The sequence below is a fragment of the Platalea leucorodia genome (assembly GCF_965183815.1).
Source record: "Platalea leucorodia genome assembly, chromosome: 17".
NCBI classification, from domain to species: Eukaryota; Metazoa; Chordata; class Aves; order Pelecaniformes; family Threskiornithidae; genus Platalea; species Platalea leucorodia.
In genome coordinates this window covers 8,386,978-8,408,125 of record NC_138839.1, presented here as the reverse complement: position 1 = coordinate 8,408,125, position 21,148 = coordinate 8,386,978, and the positions used below count along the sequence as shown (strand labels likewise).

Below are 21,148 nucleotides of genomic sequence, written 5' to 3'. Positions count from 1 at the left end.
CTCAGATGGCATATCAAGGTCAAGCAGTTGTTTGAGGTTTACTTTGAGCTCTTCCTTTAAAATACCTTTTATGAGGTGGGATTGAATCTGGACAACATACTTCCAGTTACGCAGAGGGTGAGGATAATGGCTATTTTATTTGGTTTTCCTCTATTTCCAGGGTGTCACCGAAGGCTACAACGGCACCATATTTGCCTACGGCCAGACTGGCAGCGGGAAGTCATTCACCATGCAGGGAATCGTGGCTCCTTCTACACAGAAAGGCATAATACCCAGGGCGTTTGAACACATTTTTGAGAGCGTACAGGTAGGTGCATAAGGATGTGAAAGAGATCCCGTTGTAAGATGGTGTGATATTGAGAAAGGTGATTTTCGTGTCGTACCCCAAGGACCGAGTGCCGATCGCACTCGGGAGCAAGAATGGGGACGGGCTTTTGGGTACGCTGCCTCTCGTCCTAAAGCTGAGGCCCGTGTATGGTCAGAGGAACTGCGCCCTCCTCTCTGCTGGCTTTATGGGCTCGCGCTTGGGATGTTTAAGGACCGAAAGTCCCTAGAGCGAGTGCGTTGAGTAGTTACACCTGGGAACGCCAGGAGAGATTTGACGAAGTGCTGACGGGAGGTAGGCACCCAGCTGGCACTGAGGAGCTACGTGGGCTGCCTACTTGCCTTCATTTTGAGAACCTTACCCAAAAATCGTTCCCGTTTTGTGCAGTGTGCTGAAAATGCCAAGTTCTTGGTGAGAGCTTCCTACCTGGAGATTTACAATGAAGACATACGGGACCTTCTAGGAGCTGATACCAAGCAGAAGTTGGAGGTGAGGTGGGGTCAATCAATGTGTTTTAATGAGGAAGCGCTTTAATTTGCTCAGATAAGTGTTATTGTGAATGCCTCGCAGAAGTGCGATAATAGGCGCTGTCAGAAGCTGAACGCCAGAATATGAAGATAGAGTGATGAATATGGAAGCCGAGAGGAGATTTTTGAGGGACTTTAGTGAAAGTTTAGTGGCAGAAAGAACAGGATCCAGTCCCACGCGTCCCGCTTGAGAGCAGCTGGTAGCTTAGCAGAAGCTGCGTGAAAATCATTACTGGGCAAGGATGGAATAAAGTGCTCACGGGGCAATTTCTTCCTAATCCTCTTCATCTCACGGCTGATTCTAAAGCAGGAGGATTCTGTGCCTTGTAAATGTTTAATCTGACCTAGGGTAGCTGTGGATGATCTCATTATCTGTCTAAAACAAAAAAGGCTGATCCTTTTTTGAGGGGACAGAGCAGATATTACTCCCCATGGGAATGCATGGGGAAGGCGGGCTGTTTCCAGGAACGCAGGATGGCAAACTTTCCTGAAATCCTAATCAGGGGGCTGATTTTGATAAATTGATGGCTTGGCAGATCCTTTTGCCTGTGTTTCTGGAGGAAGCTGCAAATCTCCTGTCCTAATTCACTTCCCCGCAGGACTGCCCTTGTGAAGAAAACCGAGGCACTAGCACCATCTGCCGCAGACACGCCGAGATGGTGACAGGCCCAAACTGCTTTACGGGGCAGATTTTTTTTTTTTTAACAGGCTCCTGGCTTTCAGGGAGGCAAAACCCTCTCCGCTCCGCGTTCCAGGTGTGCTTGGTGTGTGCGTGTGGAGAGCGAGGGGTGGGAGAAGGGGACTCGGCTGTTTCGGAAGGCGCTTGCTGCAGTTTCCCATCCTTTGTTCCACATCAGCAGTGACACCGGTTTCCATGACGACTGCAGTTGGCACTGGGAGGGCAGGAGTTGGGCAGAACAGTTGCCAGGGTAACACCATCACACCGGTGACAGCCGCTGCCTGTTGCTGCCTCCACCGAGTAATTAAGGGCGGCATGTCCTGCCGAGACCGAGAGCCCAGGCTGACCTACTGCTTTCTTCCGCGTCCCTCAGTTCTCCTCCAAAATCCCATTTCCGTTTGTTCCTTTGCCTTTCAACATCAGTGACTTTGGTGACTCTGAAGCCCACAATCGCCTCCTGCGGCATGAAACCCTCTGAAGTGCAGGTTTTATGGTGCTCTGCAAAGAAAATGCCCCCATCAGTCTGTCGTGGAGTTAAACAACAGCCATGCCCTCGCTTGGGTGTTCCTCAGGGACTCTGCAGCACCCTCAAAGACAGCCGGGCCAGCCGCAGCGTTCTCCTGTAGCACAGGCAAAGGTCACAGGGTATGAACAGTCCGGCTGTGATTCTGTAACTGGATTCATCCTGGGCAGTCACGGCTTTAGAGCAAGGCTAAAATCCTGCCCAGTTTAGTTTTTAGCCAGTTCTGCTCTGTTCTGTGCAGATTTTTTAAAAGCAAATGTTCTATTTTACATTGCTTCTTGTGGCGCGTGCATCACTAAAGTATCTAGGGATCTTCTTTGGAAGCCACGCTGCCGAACGCAGTGTCTATCACCCCGTGACACCTAGTCATGACAGCCATATCTTGATATCCCAGCTGACACGATAAAGATAGAGTTTTGGTTCTGAACTCAGCAGATGTGGGGCGTAACGTTGCTGTTGAAAATGAATTCAGCTCGTTTAAAATTCCCAGTGTGGAGGGAGCTTCAGAGGGGGCTGGTGTAGGAGTGCAGGCATCTCTCGATTGTTTTGTATTTTTTATGTAGGTTTGATGGATCGTTCAAGATTTTGAATGTTTCAATCGTTTATTAGCATGCTGTGTGAAATTTTTCTTCCGCATGATTGATAATTGCTGAAAAGATGCTGTTAGGTATATAACACTTTGTCTCTATCCAGGTGCTTGAATAGGATTTTGGAGAATCTTAAAAATGAACTAATCTGGAGAAAAATTATTATAGTCCGCCTGTGCGTGATGGGTGTGACTTTGGGAATTCTGTCAGGGAGATCAAGACGCCCTCTCAGAGCGGAGGGGTTCAGCGGTAACAATATCTGTGACTATTGAATCTGCGCTTTGATTTTTAAAAAGCTCCCTATGACTGAAGAGATATCGGAGCCTTTGCCATAATAGGTGAAAAACGTTTCAGTTCTTATTTTAAAATATGCAGCTTAATAATAGGGGAGGTAGAAGGCGGCTCAGCGCAGCTTTCTTGTGGCCTGGGAGATGTCTGCATCAATCAGCAAACTTTTAACTTGAATTCTTTTTGCCTGCAGAGCCATGAAGGTGCTTCCCTCTTTTTGTGTGGTTTTACTCCTGCTTCAGCAATACCGAAGCTTTTTGGTGGCAGCCAGATACGTTTTTGCCGTACTGCAGTTTAATTTCTCCATGTGCAAAACTCGCGTAGCCCTCGAGCTTCCGGACAGTTTCCAACGCGCCTTCCCGCAGCCTCAGTGCGTCTCGTTCTCACCTGCCTCGCGTTGTCCCTGTTTGCAGCTGAAGGAGCACCCAGAGAAAGGGGTGTACGTGAAGGGGCTCTCCCTGCACACGGTGCACAGCGTGGTCCAGTGCGAGCGGATCATGGAGACAGGCTGGAGGAACCGAGCAGTGGGTTACACCCTCATGAATAAGGACTCTTCCCGCTCCCACTCCATCTTTACTGTCAATATGGAAATCTACACCGTAGGTAGGTAGCTGGATGTCCTGCGTTAGGCCTGGGCTTAGCAGAACGCAGAATCTGTGCGGTCTGACCCGTCACCCCACAGCAAAATGTAGATCCTAAATGATTTTAGGTCCAGTAGGAATCAGAATTGTGCCCTGACATGGACGTTCTTCACAGTATGAAATGGCTGAGTATTCAAAGTCTTTTTTTTTTTTTTTTTCTTCCTCGATTCCCTCTTGGGAGAGAAATGTCTTACACTCAAACTGGGAACGTATTTCATTCTCCTTCCATTTCTTTATCTTTTTAAACCTTTATTTCCAGCAAAGGGATCTCACAGCCCATACAACGGCTTGGAGTTCATACATTGCACAGCCCGGAGAAACTTACAGCGTTATCTGTCTTGTCTGACCTCCTTTACAGTGCAAGTCAGATCATTTCACCCGACGATTCCTTCATTGAGCTTAATCACGGGGCACATCTCTTAAGCAAACAGCTAGTCTGGGTTTTAACATGGAATAAAAGAATCCCTTAATAATGTTTTAATGACTAATTTTCCTTTCTCGAGCATCTCATTTCCATCGGCGTTTCTTTAGCTGATAAAGCTACCTTGCTGGGTCTGAACACAGACCTCGAAAGGTTTTTTTCTGGGACCGAGAAAGGAATTAGTCTCCTGTATTCTGTCTAGTCCTTGACCCCGGCTGAGGCTGCGAACAGCTTGGCTTCATTTTCTTCAGCTGTTTCCGTCATGGGGAAAGTTACACAATGTCTTCCTACATTGTGGTTCCAGATGTTGGTGACAGTGCCTTGTTTCCCTCTATCCAAAACGGTGTGGGGGGAATTTTTGGAATTTCTCAAGTAGCACAGCTGGTGGATGCTAATCCTTGCATTACCTGGGTCCGTAAAATCCCAACTTTAATCCTAACAAGGAAAAAGAAGTATTTGCTCTCCTCTTTTGTGTTCCAGATGGGTGCAGGGCTCTTAATCTAGCCTGAAACAAATTCTCTGATTTAAAGCTTTGAAAACCTGTTACACGGAACAGAACGGCAGGTGGGGAAACTTGCAGTTTTGGCAGTTAAATGGAAGACAGCTGGAATATTTGAGGAGCAAGCTGAGGGTTCTGGCACTACCCCTGTAACTGGATGGTTCTACTAGGATAATCATTAGTTGAAATAGTTAATGAAGTTGGTATTTATGTTGTCATCTTTAGGCTTTGTGAAGAGGTGCATGGGGAAGTTCAAACTTGTTTTCCAGTTGAGCCTGTAGTAGATTATAATTTACAGGGAGTCGATATTTTAAAGGATCTCTTTGCAATTATGTGGACTAAAGTGACTCTTTAAAGTAACAATTTAGATTCAGGAACAGGATTATGGCAAATACCAGGCTCTCTGGCTGCAGATGTATGAAATGCGCAAGTTACCATCAGTATTTTTACCGTATTTAGAGTAGCAGATGTTTTATTCCTTTACATTCTGCTTAGGGATTGATTTGTTGATGAGAAGGACGTTGTAGATTTGGCCGGTGCTTATGCCACCAGAACTGGCCGAGGGGCTGTACGGGAATTAGCCACGCAAGACTTTCGGGCCGCTGCAGGCAAGAGTCTGGGGACCTTCTTACACCATGGAAACTAAACCGCTACGCCCCGCGATTGAAACAAACAGCCTCCCTGGGTAAAAGGACTGGCAGGAACCAAAACAACTTTTTAATTGCCTGTCAGTGTTTACATAAACTGGGGGAAGGAGGGAAAGGGTTAGAAAACCTACTCTTTGTGGCTGTCCGCTCACCCCAGCTCTCAGAAAGGACAGTGAGAGGATGCTCTATTTAAGCTCCATCTGGGTTGGTTTTTTTCCCAATTCTCCCATGTTTTGACATGCCAGAAAGATCTGGAGTGAAACAAGTTTGCCCTGCAGCAAACCTTCAGTTCCACAATTAACAATCATCTGTTGCTATAACTGGAGAAATACCCTGGGGCAACAGATTTTAGATTTTTTTTTGTTTACCTGTGATCTTTTAACTTTCCCCCATGCATCATGTTATTCATTGCTCATGTTTAGGTATCGTCCACAGCCGTAAAGCTTAACTCTGCCTAAATTGAAGGCTAGGTTTTGTAGAAATCTGTCTGGAAAAGGGCGGACTCAGTTAAAACCTCGATGTTCTTTTTGCTTGGAGCGCTAAAGGAGCTCTTCCCTTGACCTTGGGGTTGTAATTGTGAGGGATGATTGGGACGTGGACATCCAAGAGTGCGGTCCAGCGCTTGGGACAGCAAGTCTGTGATTTGGGAACGTGTCCCCAACTCTTTGCTCTGCATGAGGCTGGGAAAGTTCAGTAGCCAGCGAAAGCGAGGGGTTCCTCAAGCGACCGAATGCCCTCTCTTAGTCAATCATCACGTTCATCTGGCCTCAAAATGCAGGTCAGGAAGCAGATATTACACGCACGAGGTGTGCGTCCAGGTAGCTGAGGAGCTAGCAGTTAACTTCAGCTCACGTCTTCTCTTGCCTTAAAGGGGTGTGACGGGAATGGCACCGGCTCACTGGGTCTGACTCCTCACTCGCTGAGATCCAGCTCCTCATCCAGGTGGTTCGGGCTGAGCGCAGTCCCGATTTCTTGCAGTTTTCTTGTTTTTCGCCTGCGTTCCTTCATTTTACTTTCTCACTGAGAATGTCACGAGTTGAGGAGGAACAGATGCCGCCGAGCATGCCTGTGTGCTGAGTCACGGCGCAGTTTTACAGCTATCTGGGCGAGAGGGGAGATCTGCTGGGCTTCTTGAACATTCGAGCCAGATGGTGGACCTTGATGGTATCTGATGGGATGTGCTTTTTCTTTTGAAGCACAGCAAGAAACTTCTTGAACACGTCCGTTGACTAGGGTAGGCTGGATTCCAGTTGCGAGAAAAGCTGTAGTTTGGGAGTTCATCGAAAAAACTTTTCCCAACGTAGTATCTACTCCAGCCTTTCCACAGTACTCAGTAGAGGGAACCTTCCTGCCTGTCTCTCCACGTCACGGAGGTGTTCAGGGAGCCTGCTCTTTTGCTTGCGCTCTCCAGCTAGCCCTGCTCCAGTTGCTGCCCGTTGACTCCTCATTTCCTGCTGCTTCTCTTCTTTCTCTCCAACTGGCAGACACTGTTTAACTTCATGAAATAATCTGAGGAGGAAAAAAGTTGTATAAACTCATGGTCTGACCTCGTTGCTTGCAGAGGGCTTTGCATGAAATTCTAAACGCTGTGGAAATACGTGGAGGGAGGGTGTGTGTTTGTGTGTTTGTGTGTGTGTTCACTAGGAGAGTAAGAATGGGTATTCTTACTCTGAATTCTTACTGTGAATTCTTACCTGAATTCTTACTGTGCAGGATCTCGTTCAGGAAAGCACTAAAACATGTAGTTCTAAGATTAAGTAGGTGTTTATTTACTTAACGGAGTCAGGGCCCAAATGCAGACAAAGAACAGGGCTTGAACTGGAGCCTAATGCCAAGAGAGTCCTGTTTCTTGACTGTTAAGATGCTTCCCCTTAAGAAGAGCCTAACCCGGAATTATTTTCTTGCAGATGAGCAAGGGCAGGACCACCTTAGGGCCGCAAAACTCAATTTAGTGGATCTGGCAGGAAGCGAGAGACAGTCAAAAACTGGAGCCACGGGGGAGCGGCTCAAAGAGGCCACCAAAATCAACCTCTCCCTCTCAGCGCTGGGCAACGTCATCTCGGCCCTGGTCGACGGCAGGTGTAAGCACATCCCCTACCGAGACTCCAAGCTCACCAGGCTGCTGCAAGACTCCCTCGGAGGGAATACCAAGACGCTGATGGTAGCGTGCTTATCTCCGGCTGATAACAACTATGACGAAAGCCTCAGTACGTTGCGCTATGCTAATCGAGCGAAAAACATCAAGAACAAGCCCTGCATCAACGAGGACCCCAAGGATGCTCTGCTGAGGGAGTATCAGGAGGAGATTAAGAAGCTGAAGGCCATTCTAGCTGAACAGATGAGTGTGAATAACTTGTCAGGTAGGAGAGCCCTTAGTGGCTCCAGACATGTTTTATCTTTGACAGAAAAAAAGAGGTTTTTACACATAAAATGCTCACTGGATTTAACCTCAACCTGTCCTTTACCTGTTGGAGGAAGAGTTCTCCATCCTGGTAATGGACTTTTCCTTCACTGTTGCCAAATTGACCTTATTCCACTGGTAGAGCCCATCGCAGTTATCCAGTATTTTCAATAATGACAAATTCTGTTAGAAAATGCTGACATGATTCAAATCCTTGGTGGTTCTTTGTCATTCTGGCTAGAATTTGGTCAGTCGCAGAAGAGGGGTTTCAGCTGGCAGAGCAAAAATGAGCTGCTAAAGAAATAATAGTGTAAAATTCTTTATTAAAGATATATATGATTTCAAATTTAGCATTCAGCCCCTGTTCTCCTACACTGAATTTTTGACACTACAAGGGAAGTTTTGCCCTGCTGATGGCACTGCTGACGGAGAGCAGCGCTGTCCTCTCTGAGGATTCAGCCCAGCCTCAGCAGACTCCCTCTTTGCTATGAAGCAGCAATAGCAAACGTGGGAACACACGGGTGAGAGCAGCCTTTAGGGAGCTGATCACCTTTTGAGAATTATCCCCTAAAAAAGGGCAACTTCCAGCAGAGTAATAAAGCTGTAAGATTTTTTTTTTTTATTTCTTCCCCCCATTTCTGGCACCTTTGAGAAACAGCTGTGAAGTAAGAAGGCAATTTCCTTGTACCTTTCATCTCCTTCCCAGTGTCTTTTATCTTCCAAATCTGTTAGCATAGCCCTGGAAACGAGTCTCTGTTATTCTGTGAAGGAGATTAGATTTATATTCGCTTTCATATACCTGAAGCTTAAACCTCACCCCCTCCGCTCAGCGCTGACTTCTCTCTCCCCACACCTATGGAGTCCCAGGCCAGTGGGCGTTTTGGCAGCACAGATGCTGGCACAGGAGCGCAGTTTAAAGGAGCGCCTGGATTGCGATGTTCCTTGCTGGCAGCCAGGTTCTTTGTTCTGTTTCCAGGCATTCTACAGACAATCCCACCCCGTAATTGTGAGTGATTTTTATTTCTGCTTTGCTTTGTAGGGCTCCTGCCTGCTGAGACTGCTCACCTGGAAGCAAAGCCAGCTCCCCTCCTCAAACCCCAGTTAGATCTTGAAGCAGAGAAGCAGCTGATCAGAGAAGTAAGTCAGGAGGGGGTATCCTGTAGTGTCTTTGACTAAGGCTTGTGGGTTTTTATAATAATCATTACAAATATGGTGTAGGGCTGGGTGGTTCGGCCTTTTCAGAACACTCCTCTTCCTCTTTTTTGGTCCTTGGGCTTCTCCTACGGACAGACCGTGCGTTGATGGAGGCCGTGTTTACAACGCCACTTTCTCGCAGCGTTGTTCCCACCTCTCTGGAGGTGAATTGGACTGGATTCCCAAGAAGAATTTTTGAAGTACCTATAACAAGAAGAAGAAACTACATGTGAAACAGATTCCTGCTGTCAGAGGAGGGAGAAATAGGGAGGAGGAAAGCAGTAGTCAGAGGAGTTAGGAACAGTACAAGGATGAAGATGAAGAGGAAATATGGAGCCAGGAGGAAGAATGAGGAGCTGGGGGCCAGAAGGAAATAAAACTCTCTCCTTGCTCTTTACAAAGCTCCTCCCAGGGCACCGCATCTGCCCAAGAGAGCAGTCTCTAGGGCTAACTAGTCACCTTCCATCAATACTGCGTCGACTTCAGTCACAGAAAAAGGCAGCGAATCCAGGGTGGTAAAGTTTTCTTGGGGTGGGCGTAAGACGTGACCTAAAACGGGCCTAGATGTGGCCTTGCGTACGGTCACAGGGCTGTTGTGTCAGGCTGTCTGCCGTGCCTTTCAGGAGTACGAGGAGAGGCTGGCCCAACTGAAGGCCAGCTACGAAGCGGAGCAGGCGTCCCGCGCCCGCCTCGAAGAGGACATCAGTAGCCTGAGGAATCAGTACGCTCTCAAGCTCTCTGCCCTCGAGGAGAACCTCAGGAAGGAAGCAGGTGTGGACGAGGCAGGTGGAGGGCGCGCAGCGCGGGCTGAAGGTTCCCCGACGCTGTTAATACACGAGGGGGTTGGCTTTAGGCATGAGCTGGTTTTGCAAAGTCGGATTTGTGGCAGCCGCTGCAAGCTTTAAAGTGGCAGTGACTGCTACTGCAGCGAGCGCTGCCTGGCAGCAACAGCAGTTCCTGCTCTCAACCCTCCCTTATCGACAGCAGGAGCGGTAACTCTGGCTCTCCTGGGCCACTCGTGAGACTCTCTGTCCCACCTTTGTCCTTTTCCCTATTTCCTCGACTTCTTTCCCCTGTCAGGACCAGCCTGGCCTTACCCTGTAAGCCTCGAGGCGATGAAATGCGATTTTGTGAGTTTCTTCTGACTTAGCACAGCGTTCCTCTGGAGGGAGCAGAGGTTGAGCTGCAGCGATGACTGCTCTCGGCAGGCACTGCTGTCTTGATCCGATTGGCTTTGCACAACTCACACACCCAAGACGAGGGTGGCTGCCGCAGTCTCTTCCATCGCATGCAAATGTGATGCAGCCCTCCGTCTCCCGGTGGATTATCAACACCATTGCTTTGCTGGAGGGTGGATATTCCTCTCACATACCTAGAAATTGTTGCCAGCTATCCTCTTCATTACTGCTTTTCATTTGTACTTCCGCAGTGCCTCAGAGCACGTTTTGCAGCATGCACGTACAGCACCAATTGTCCAATATTAATTCTTGAACCTATAATCTTCGTTTTTGGTGCTATCACTTTCTAAGGTGAGAGGTTCTTTCCCCCCCCCCCGATTACAAATCTGCACCCCCGGCCTCTGAAATAAGATTATTTGTGTGTGAACACGAGGACCCAGCCCCTCCCAACCCTGTAAAACCTGTGTTCCTTACCTGATACACGCTCTGGGTCTTTGACGGCTGTTGCTGACCAGCATGGGAAGGTAAATAACGGACCTTTTCCTTCCAGACACACAGCGCTTAGCTTCTGGTGAAGACTGTGTGTGATGTTTTCCCAGATTTACGCCCTGGTTTTGCAGAGCTCGTTACTGACATTGTGGGTATTTCCTCTTACTCTTCAGCTGCCGTGAGGACTGAAACTACTCCTGACGAGACACCTCTGCCCGAAGACTCTGTTGCTGCAGCAGATGAAGAACCAGCGTCAGCCCAGGTACCCTTCAGGCTACTGTAGCCCCCCGGGCTGAACAAACCCGAGCGGGTAGCGTCGTGCTTCATCTATCCCGCTACTCGCATCGCGCCTCTTCAGAGCTGCGGCCTTTGGTTTCCTCTTGTCCTCAGGACCCAGCAGCGCCTGGGACGGCCCAAGACGCTGGCGGTGCGAGCAGGGGGAGTGCTGGAGCGGAGGTGGCCGTCACCGCTGAGGGGATCTCCCTGCCTGCAGACCAGCAGCAGGTGCTCGCCAGGTCAGTGACAACGCTGCTCCTGCTAACTGCCTCTCGTGCGTGGCTTACGACACACGCAGGCAAGAAGCAACGCTGCTCTTCCGTGATATCGCAACTGTCGCGCTTCAGCCGTGAGTTCAGCGCAGCACAAAACTAGGCAGACGCACATTCTTTACCCCCCAATTAACTTTGTCCTATTTGGGCAGATAAATAGCTGTTAGCTGCGGCGTTCCATGATGCCAAGTGCCAGAATTATGAAAGAAAAAAATCTGGAGAGGTCTCTGTCAGCAGACGAGGATGCAAAAAAGCATGTTTTCCTGATAACAAATCCTGCCTAGGTCTCTGGGCAGGGAAATCTTTTCCTTCTCTGGCTTTTTGCAGGTGTAATTTATGAGGAGTTTGTAACGTTGAGTCTGGCGGTCGCTGACAGAGCTTAACCAAACAGGTTATGGAGGCAGCCTCCTTTTCCTCTTAAAAATGGTTTTTGAAGGGCACTTAGAGCCCTCTCCTGTCAGTACAAGTAAGGTAGCAGCCTTCCCGCCGCTCAGCGTGCGTGTGGATGGACGAGAGCGCGTCCTCCACGACTCTCCCTTGTCACCGAGGTCACTTTGGCCTTCAACTCCCGCATCCGACAATGTTTGCAGGACGTCAGCCAGACCGGACAGCGAAGTTCCCCAATAATCACCTCTTCGGGGCAGCGTTAGACCCGGGGCCTGGAGCACAGGGCTGGGATGCGAGAGCTGCTCGGGCTGTTTCAGAAATACACACTTTAAGCAAATTCTGCTGATTTCTCTCTTTTACTCCATTGCGTGGAATTATTAAAATTAGAAATGCTCAGCGTAAGATATATTGTGGATGGTGGAGTCTGATTCTGAAAAGTCTTGTGTTTTGTAACCCGTCTTTCAGCTTCGCTGTGAGCGCCTGTGGCGCATGCTCGCTCTGTTGGGCCTCTCCCAGCTGAAAAAGGAGACATTAAGAAATGTAGAATGGCAGCGTCTGTAATTTGCGGGCAATTCTCTCTATTAAGGGAGAGGTCTCCAAAGAAACCATTTGTTTTGACTGTGTATCAAATCTTAGTAGTCTCACCGCAGCGTTCCTTTTTGTGACAAACAAGGGAAAAATGCTCTTCCGATTCCATTGTTAAAATCGAAGTTCTCCGCAGATGAGGCGGGAGGGTTTGGTTCCGCAGGCGTGGGGATTTTCAAAGCCGCCTGTTGAAAGCTTTACGCGTCAGGCCGGCTGCGAGAGCTCGGATACTCGCTCGGCGGCGTAAGGATTCAAGCGCGCATTAAGCAAACGAAACCGAAGGCTACTTGGCAAGCGTGGTACAGTAGAATAGCAGGTCACCTCTGGTGGAGAACGAGCTCTTTCGGTGGGTTTGGAGATAATTAAGGGGCTGTTATCAGCGGAGGTTTTAGCAGCAGTGGGATTTTCTCCGCTTTGAGCCAGCGCTGGCCAACCTGAGCTATCTGCTCTGCTGCAGATCCCGGTGCAGGCAAAGAGAAGGGCTCTGGAGCACGGCTTTATTTCCGTGTCGGAGCGTACGGGGCCGTGCGGCGTGGACGTGAGACGAGCTTGATTTCAAATACGGGGCTGTGCCAGCGCTCTAGCAGGAACGCTGAGATCACCCAAGTCGTCAATCCTGGCTGATACTGCCCCAAAAAAGAAACTGTACTGCGGCTTCCAGCCCTATCACTCCCGTAGCCACCGTTTAAAATATTTGTTTGCGTAATTTTGGCACATCTTGTGCTTGCCTTGAGTCTTTGAAAACAAGAAGTAAGAATTGAGATATAAATTCCACAAAACAGGGTTTTTAAAAAGAATTCTGTGAGCATTGAGACAGATTTCCAGACACGCTTGTTGACAGAGGTGCTCAGAATAACACGCCTTGGGTCCCCGGGAGTACCTGTGCCAGAAACTGTTAATAAAAATGGAATTTGCCATGATTACTCAGGGCAGCAAATCTCGTCAGAAATCGCTGTTTTCTGTACCGCGTCTTCCCAAACGTCGTTCAGGTAAGGACGCGCGTCCTCCGCGCTTACGCAGCTTTGTACCGCTGAGCTAAGAGAAGCGTTTGCCTTTTCCAGGCTGCAGATGCTGGAGCGACAGGTGGTAGGGGGGGAACAGGCTGAAAACAAGGACCTCAAAGAAAAGCGTAAACGCCGGAAAAAATACGCGGACGAGCGGCGGATGCAGCTGGCAGCCGCGCTGCAGCAATCGAACGAGGACAGCAGCGACTGGGTTCTGCTTAACGTCTACGACTCCATCCAGGAGGAGGTTCGAGCCAAGAGCAAGCTTCTGGAGAAGATGCAGAAGAAGGTGAGCAGCTCCCTCTTATCCCTGCGGAAGATTTAGGGAATCTAAATGTAGGGAATTCTCCTCTTTCTGAGGTTAAGGAGGTGTTTTAGGGCGGTATGTTTAGAGAATGACTCTGGCTGCGCGAAATATTTCACGCGCGTGCCTGCGTTAGCAGCTCTCGGGTCGTTTGCGTGTTATTTGTATGAAATACCAGCCCTCAGGGTGGGGAACGGAGGTGCTGAAACCCCAAACCCCCTGTTTTAAAGGCCGCTCTGACGGAGGGAGGATCACGGCTGGTGATGGGAGGGGATGGGACTCCCTCTACTGACCCACGCAGTCCCTTGCACACCTTCCTCCAGTCCGCCCCAGGTGTCCCCACCTGGCTTCCTGGAAAGGGAACACCCTGAAAAGAAAAAAAAAAAATATGAATTTAAGAGCGTTGCTTTTCTATTTTCAGCACATTTGAAAATGATGAGGCAGAATCAGAGGAGCTTAAAATAAAAAAAAAAATCATTGTGTGTACATGCAGTCTTAAATCTGCACGTTAAGAACTTGCTTTATTTCTGTATTTAGGTTATCAAAGAAATTTTGCACCTTTTTTCATCCAAGTTAGTTAGGAACTCCCAAGAGTTCGTTAGCACTGGACGCAGACCGCAGCAGTGAGATTAACTTAAGGTTCATCCAAAGACTCGGCGCTTTGGAGAAAGGCGAGAAATCTTTCACTAAAGCAGATATGGCATAATCTCTCCACACGAATCTCATCCTAATTCTGAATTATCAATTTGAAATCCTCCCAAACGCTGAAGTTTTTGTGCGCCTCTTTCCATCCCTGCCTGACAAATTCCTGTACTCGCAGCAACCATCGCTCGCTCTCCTTCTCTCCTTATTATCCTTATAATAATCCCAACGATTTCTTTTGGTTTTATGTCCCAGCTGCGGGCTGCCGAGACCGAGATCCAAGATCTGCAGTCGGAGTTTGAGCTGGAAAAGATCGATTACCTCGGCACCATCCGCCGCCTGGAGCGAGACCTGATGCTCTTCCAGCAGCTGCTGGATCAGGTGCAGTCCCTCGTCCGGCGCGACTGCAACTACAGCAACCTGGAGAAGATCAAGCGCGAATCCGTCTGGGATGAGGAAAACGGCTGCTGGAAAATTCCAGAACCCGTCATCCAAAAAACCCGCCTGCCTGCAGGTAAGAGGAACGTCTGGATGATGCTGCCGGCGCGTGGCTGCTTCCCGGCTCGGCGGGTGGCTTCTGGGCTGCGCTCGGGGGTAAAATCTTCCTCGTACAGAAAGTTTGAAAAGTAGCATCGCCTCACACGAAGCGCGGTACGGATCCTTCGGGAACCGCCGCGAGCCCGGTGACCGGAGCGGTGGCGGGGATCGGGGAGCGTTAATTGTCTTAGAGACAACGACCCCTTCGCGCCCTCTCTTCCCACAGCAGTTCCAGCCCTGCCGCGGCCCAGACCTGCCCCAACGAGCCCCCCAGCCGACAGCGGACAGCTAACGGTACGGCGCAGCCCTCCTCCCTTTTGCACTGCATTTTACCCGTTTTTGCCGTGTTTCTAAGCCGTAACCCGAGGGCTGGCGCCGTTTCCCGCTTGCAGCCCGAGGAAGACCGCTACAAGCTGGCGCTCAACAGGCGCGACAGCGAGACCATCGCCAGCAACTACTTCCGACCGACGCGGGCCAGCCGCATCCTCCACCCCGACCCAACCAAGGACCGAGGTAAAACCCTTTTTTTTTTTTTTTTTAATTTTGCCGGCTTTCAGCTGAATTTTCCTCATTTTGAGGGAGCGCTGTTTTGGCTCGGCTCCCGTGACCCCCGCGGGGATTTTTGGCAGGACGGGGCCTGTTTCTGGCCTCCCCCGAGGGCGGCCGCCCACCGCCGCCCCTTCCTCTCCTCTTCCAGCTCCCCCGGGGGCTCCCAGCGCCGCCCCCGCCCGGCCCCGGCCCTTCCGCCTGCAGGCCCTGGCCTTGGCCCCGCCGAACCCCGCCGCCAAGCCCCGGCCGGGCAAAGCCGGCTCCGGCAGCCGCCCGCTCTGACTCCGCCGCCCCCGGGGTTTGCCGCAACGCAGGAAAGGCGCCGAATCTCTGCGTTTTCACACCAAAACGCTCTCGCTCTACATCGGGGGGAGGAACAGGCGGGACGAGCTGGCTGTCGCCGCGCCCTGTACCCCCTCCCCGCTGCAATAAACCAGTCTGGCACCGCCATTTTGAGGTCTTTTACTGGGAACCCGCCTCCTCCCGCGCCGCCTGCCCGGGCCCCGCCGCCATCTTCCCCCCTCCTCCTCCCTCAGCGGCGCTACGGTGGCCGCGCGGGGTCACGTTGGCGCGCCGCTGATTGGCCGGCGGCGAGGAGCTGTCTGTCGATGATTGGGCGGTGTGGGCGCGGCGCCTGGCGCTGATTGGTTGTCAGCACCCGGCCGTGTCCGGGGCAGCTTGGCGCCGGTGAGCAAGATGGCGGCGGCCGCGCTCCGATTGTGGTGGCTCCTGGCGGTGGCGGCGGCCGGGGCTGAGGGGGGACCCCGCACCCTGGTGCTGCTGGAGAACGGCAACCTGCGGGACACGCACTCGCTCTTCTTCCGCAGCCTGGCGGGTAGGGCTCGGGGAGGCGGCTGGGGCTCCCGCGCCGGGCTGAGGGAGGAGATTAGGGCGCCCTGGGGGGGGGGGGGGGCGGTTGGGGTCCCCTGGTTGGGCTGAGGGAAGAGATTGGGGTTTATGGGGGGAAAGAGAGGTGTTTGGGGTCCCCTGGTGGGGCTGAGGGAAGAGATTGGGGTTCCCGAGGGGAAAGGGGGGTGTTTGGGGTCCCCTGGTGGGGCTGAGGGAAGAGATTGGGGTTCCCGGGGGGAGAGTGGGGTGTTTGGGGTCCCCTGGTGGGGCTGAGGGAGGAGATCGGGGTTCCCGAGGGGAGAGGGGGGTGTTTGGGGTCCCCTGGTGGGGCTGAGGGAGGAGATCGGGGTTGTTTACCCAGCTGTGCCTGTGTTTTGGGTCCCCTGCAGTGTTGGTCCCCGTTTGATGGGTGTCAGCGGGGCATCCTTGTGACGAAGGGGCTCCTCAGGGGCACATAAAACCAAACTCCAACCAGCCCCCCCCATTTTTACCAAAACAGCGCTGTTTCTTGGGGAAATAAAACTCAGGATCTTGATGCTGCTTTGCTGCTACATGTGTCAATTTTGTCTTGTGGCTGCAGACAGGGGCTTCGATCTCACTTTCCGGACAGCGGATGATGCGGGCCTGTCCCTGATAAAATATGGAGAATTTCTGTATGACAACTTGATCATCTTCTCGCCATCCATAGAAGGTAAATACTGGAGGGCAAAACTCAAGCGCTTTTGAAGCTTGGTGGCATTTTTGGAAGGGGATTTCCAATTGTTTTGTGAATTTTAATTAAATTTTGCCCTCTAGATGTTCTCCTTTGTGTCTTGTACCCAGTAGCAACCTGCAGAAACATCCAGGCCTTTAACGGTGGTTCTTCCAGCTGTGATAAAAATGATTTGGTGTTTTGCTGTGGTTTAATTCTGTGCGGGTGTTATTTCTGAGTACTAGTCATGAATTTCTGGCGTGCGCTTTCAGATTTTGGTGGAAACATCAATGTGGAGACCATCACCGCTTTCATCGATGGCGGCGGCAGCGTCCTCGTTGCCGCCAGCTCGGACATTGGTGAGTACAAACGCTCGTCAGAGCAAAGCAGCGTGTTCCAGCCGCTTCTTGTAATGGGGACCTACACTGCTTATGCTCCACCATGAGCAAGTCGTTTATTCATCCTTCTCTGAGTTCCTGCAACAAAAATGGTGAGAAAACGCAGTTTCTTGTTGTGAGCCTCAGGGTTTGTGCTGTAAAGAAATGGGTGATAAATAGCTTTTATTGACATTTTGAATGGGAATTCAGATGAGGGAGGTTGTGATGCTCCTCAGGGTTTGGCTCGCAGAGCATTGGAACGCCTGACTCCGAGCTGAATTTACTTTTTATTTTGAGTGCTGAGATGGCGTCGCGTCCCGAACGCGCCGCGTCACGGAGAATCCGTTTTGTCCTTCCAGGCGACCCGCTGCGAGAGCTGGGCAGCGAGTGTGGGATCGAGTTTGATGAGGAACGGACAGCCGTCATCGACCATCACAACTATGATATATCCGACCCCGGCCAGGTAAATGGGTTTGCTTGCATGTTTGGGTGGTTTTTTTTTTAATGAGAACTTTGGCGTAAAGGTTTGGGGATGAATCTTCTGTCCTTGTTTTCCCTTTTTTCTTCCATCCATTCTGTTTTCTCAGCCTCCTCCCAAGAAAGTCATAAATATTTCTGCTTGACAGCATGATGTAACACTACAAAGCTGTGCTCGTTTGGGGTCTTTGCCCTCAAATACGTCTTTCTGAATTTCCTGGGTTTGATCTTTCCACGGCCCTGAGTAATTTCAAGTTGTCACCGTGCCTCAGGCAGCCACGCTACAATTAACGGTGGTTTTGAACGACTCTGAAGTGTGTGGGGGGCAATTTTGCCTGTGGGTGAAGTGTATCAGATGCCGAGTGCGACTCTTTGGATGTGGGAAGGGGGATTTTCAGTCCCAGAGACCAGTATAGAAACGTACACGTCTCGATGATTATTTTCTCCTTCCCCTTGTGTCATCCAGTGCTTTAAAGTTATTAAGGTCTGAACGTAATGTACCATGCTAATTTTTTATTTAAACTTAACTAAACGGTAGATGGATGTTGTCCTAGTTTAGGGATGAAACTTGCTAAATATAGGGAAGTAAAATACAGTAGGTATTGCTGTCTTTATCAAAGAACATTTCCTTATGTATCAGTATTAATTTAATGTGACCATAATTGAACAAAAAAATGCTGGTTTTCTGCTTTTTAATTGACTTGTAACGTCCATCCAACAGCTGCTCAGTTTTAATTGTAAAAACAAAGTTAACTTTCAAATAACAAGAGAAGCTGTTGCTTGCCGTTAGAAACACCAACCCGCCGGCCCGTGCAGCGCGTTGACGCCGCTCTCTCTCGTTTCTCCCAGCACACGCTCATCGTCGCAGACCCCGAAAATCTCCTCAAGGCCCCCACCATCGTGGGGAAAGCGGCGCTGAACCCCATCCTTTTCCGAGGAGTCGGGTAAGCGGCCTGCGGCGCGGGGAGTGGGGTGAGGTGGCCGTTGGTGGGGAAGCGGAGCAAAAATACCGGTGTTGCTGCGAGGTGAGCGTAGGGTTAGCAGCCGTGACTCTCCACGCAGGCACTCTCTCTTGATTTCAGGTAACGATAAAAAGAAAATCTCCAAAGCAGCTTAGTTGTTGACTTAGCAACATTTCTTAATATAAATTAGCGAAGCTTGACTGTGTATCTTGAGGAAATACTTGCATTTCGTGGTGCGTGCGGTTGTCTTGCCGCACCCGAGGGGTGAGGAGGTTTGCGCGGCTGAGCTGGCGGCTGCGCGTTCCGCGGGGGCCGGGGGTCTTGGTGCCGCTCACCGTGCCTCTCCCTGCCAGGATGGTGGCTGATCCTGACAACCCGCTGGTGCTGGATATCCTGACTGGCTCTTCTACCTCTTACTCCTTCTTCCCAGATAAGCCCATTACTCAGGTACGCTCCGCTACTTTTTCTCCTCTTCTGGGCTAGACTTCTACGATTAAGTCCCTCAAATTTCAGCAACTTGGAAAAATCCTGGAGCGTTCAGTCTCCTGATGGATTTTTGGAAGCGTCAGGCTTTCTGACATTGCCCTGGGAATCTTCCTCTTTGCTTTTTGTTGGTGGGAGAGAACGTCCAGCGGGAGGGATGCTTTGGAAGAAAGGCCAGCCTGGATGAAAGCGTATCTCCTGTTTCATTCCAGCCGGAGAGGGCAGAAGCTGTGAATTATCCTGAGCTGCTTCATTTCTATTTAATTGCGGGCTGTGCTAGCGACAGTCGGACTGTTCCACCCCGCAGCAAACCGGAGATCACCTCTCCTTTAATCATCCCTAAGTTGGCTAAACGCTCTTCTAAACGCGTTCCTTTTCAGTACCCGCACGCGGTCGGGAAGAACACCCTTCTGATCGCGGGGCTCCAAGCCCGCAACAACGCCCGCGTGGTTTTCAGCGGCTCCTTGGATTTCTTTAGCGATGCCTTCTTCAATTCCGCGGTGCAGAAAGCTACCCCTGGCTCCAAGAGGTACGTCGGCTTCCTGGCCTCCCTGCCTGAGGAATATTGGATAAAGAATATCCTGGGAAACAGGCAAAAAATATTCACGTTATGGGAAATGGTGGAAAGCTTGAATTAAATCGGGGGTGACGCGTTCCTTTGGCCTTGCGGAACAAAGCGCTTGGGGAAGCAATTCCCTCCTTTCACCCCGGCTAGCTTTTTGTTGCTTTCACATCTGTGGATGGTTTGGTTTTTGGCACGCAGTGTGGTTTTTCGGCGTGGCCGCCATCCTTTCTCCGCCTTCCTTCGTCCGTAGATACTCGCAGACGGGTAATTACGAGCTGGCTGTCGCCTTGTCCCGCTGGGTGTTCAAGGAGGAGGGAGTGCTGCGCGTCGGAGCGGTGTCCCACCACCGCGTGGGGGAACTCGCGCCTCCCAACGCCTACACCGTCACCGATCTCGTGGTAAGTGCCCGCTTGGGGCAGGAGGGGACGCGGGGGAGCCGCTTCGGAAAAGGGATTTGGGAAAACTTGAACTCGGAACGGGTCGAGGTTTGTTTTCAGGCATCGCTCGTTAACTTCACGCCTTGTGGGTTCGTTCCAGGAGTACAGCATTGTAATCGAAAAGCTTTCTGACGGCAAGTGGGTCCCCTTCGACGGAGACGATATTCAGCTGGAGTTCGTCCGCATCGATCCCTTCGTGCGCACCTTCCTGAAGAGGAACGGTAGGTTTCCCTCGCCGCCCCGGCCCCGCGGCGGCGGTGTTTTCGCCGCTCGGCTTCCACGGCTTCTCAACGTCGTTGCCGTCTCTTTCTCAGGCGGCAAATACAGCGTGCGGTTCAAGCTGCCGGACGTCTACGGCGTGTTTCAGTTCAAAGTGGATTACAACCGGCTGGGTTACACCCACCTCTACTCCTCCACCCAGGTAAGCGCGGCGGGAATCCGTCGGCCGAGAGGGAAGCGCGCCCGGAACGCCGGGCTCACCGGGCCGCTCTCTCCCCTCCCAGGTCTCCGTGCGTCCCCTCCAGCACACGCAGTACGAACGTTTCATCCCCTCAGCGTACCCCTACTACGCCGGCGCCTTCTCCATGATGGTTGGACTCTTCATGTTCAGCATCGTCTTCCTCCACATGAAGGAGAAGGAGAAATCCGACTGAGCTCCCTGGGGGAGGAGGAGCCTCTTCCCCGGCGCCGGGCAGGGCCGGGCAGCGCTCGGGACCCGCATTCGTAACCCTGTGAGGACTGGTAGGTGCCGGACACGCCGTGGATTTGTGTTTGGTCTTTGTATTTTTACGTTGAGGGGGGATTAATAGGAAAGAAAATGAAATTTTGGGGGGAAACCCTTTGCCGAAGCGTCTGGAAACGTGGCGCCTCCGGCGTCGTTCCTGATGAGTTTGCGACGTTTGTCTCGCCCCGCCGCTGGGATGATGTCGATTCGAGATTAATTCCCGTTTCAAAATAAAGTCTCGTTCCTCTCCCGGGTCGAAGCGAAGTGAATTCACCGCGTGGGGCTTTGGGCCGCGTCCCCGGCGCGGCGGGTGGCACCGGAGGGACGCGTCCCCGCCTCGCCCTCCCCTGCTCGGGGTGTCGGTGGGGCGGGCTGCGAGGGAAACGGGGCGTGCGGAGGGGCTTGGGGCACCCCGAAAAGCACGGCGCGGGTTCCCCAAAGGCAGGCCGAGGACGACGGGGCGCCCCAAAACCCGCGCTGTGCCCCACAAAGTGAAGAGGTGGGTTCGGGGACAGCCCTGAAGGCCCAGCGGGGGTTCCCTGGGCAGGAACCAGCAGCCGGAAGACGCGACCCCGAGAAAACCGGAGGAGCCGGGGGGGTGAGCGGCTCTCGGCGAGCGCCGGGGCCG

The 21,148-nt window shown here is 51.4% G+C and overlaps 1 protein-coding gene across 4 annotated transcripts in view; it reads left to right on the top strand.

Annotated features, from left to right (window-relative positions):
• LOC309598406 (dolichyl-diphosphooligosaccharide--protein glycosyltransferase 48 kDa subunit) overlaps positions 1-21,148 on the top strand; it is a 30,242-nt gene that overhangs the window by 3,927 nt on the left and 5,167 nt on the right. For 2 of the 4 annotated variants that reach the window (XM_082328929.1, XM_082328930.1), the window contains 13 exons: positions 161-307; positions 713-814; positions 3,343-3,532; positions 7,045-7,497; positions 8,578-8,675; positions 9,356-9,503; positions 10,573-10,661; positions 10,790-10,914; positions 12,981-13,212; positions 14,125-14,383; positions 14,633-14,700; positions 14,799-14,919; positions 15,104-15,600. In XM_082328929.1, coding sequence (XP_082185055.1) covers positions 161-307; positions 713-814; positions 3,343-3,532; positions 7,045-7,497; positions 8,578-8,675; positions 9,356-9,503; positions 10,573-10,661; positions 10,790-10,914; positions 12,981-13,212; positions 14,125-14,383; positions 14,633-14,700; positions 14,799-14,919; positions 15,104-15,237 — 2,166 coding nt within the window. In that variant the 3' untranslated portion in view covers positions 15,238-15,600. Of the gene's footprint in view, positions 1-160; positions 308-712; positions 815-3,342; positions 3,533-7,044; positions 7,498-8,577; positions 8,676-9,355; positions 9,504-10,572; positions 10,662-10,789; positions 10,915-12,980; positions 13,213-14,124; positions 14,384-14,573; positions 14,701-14,798; positions 14,920-15,103; positions 15,601-15,632; positions 15,791-16,384; positions 16,496-16,767; positions 16,855-17,231; positions 17,336-18,198; positions 18,294-18,664; positions 18,759-19,174; positions 19,324-19,609; positions 19,758-19,896; positions 20,018-20,110; positions 20,218-20,299; positions 20,785-21,148 lie in introns of those variants that run through there. The other 2 variants (XR_014230037.1, XM_082328931.1) reach the window with 2 other exon arrangements.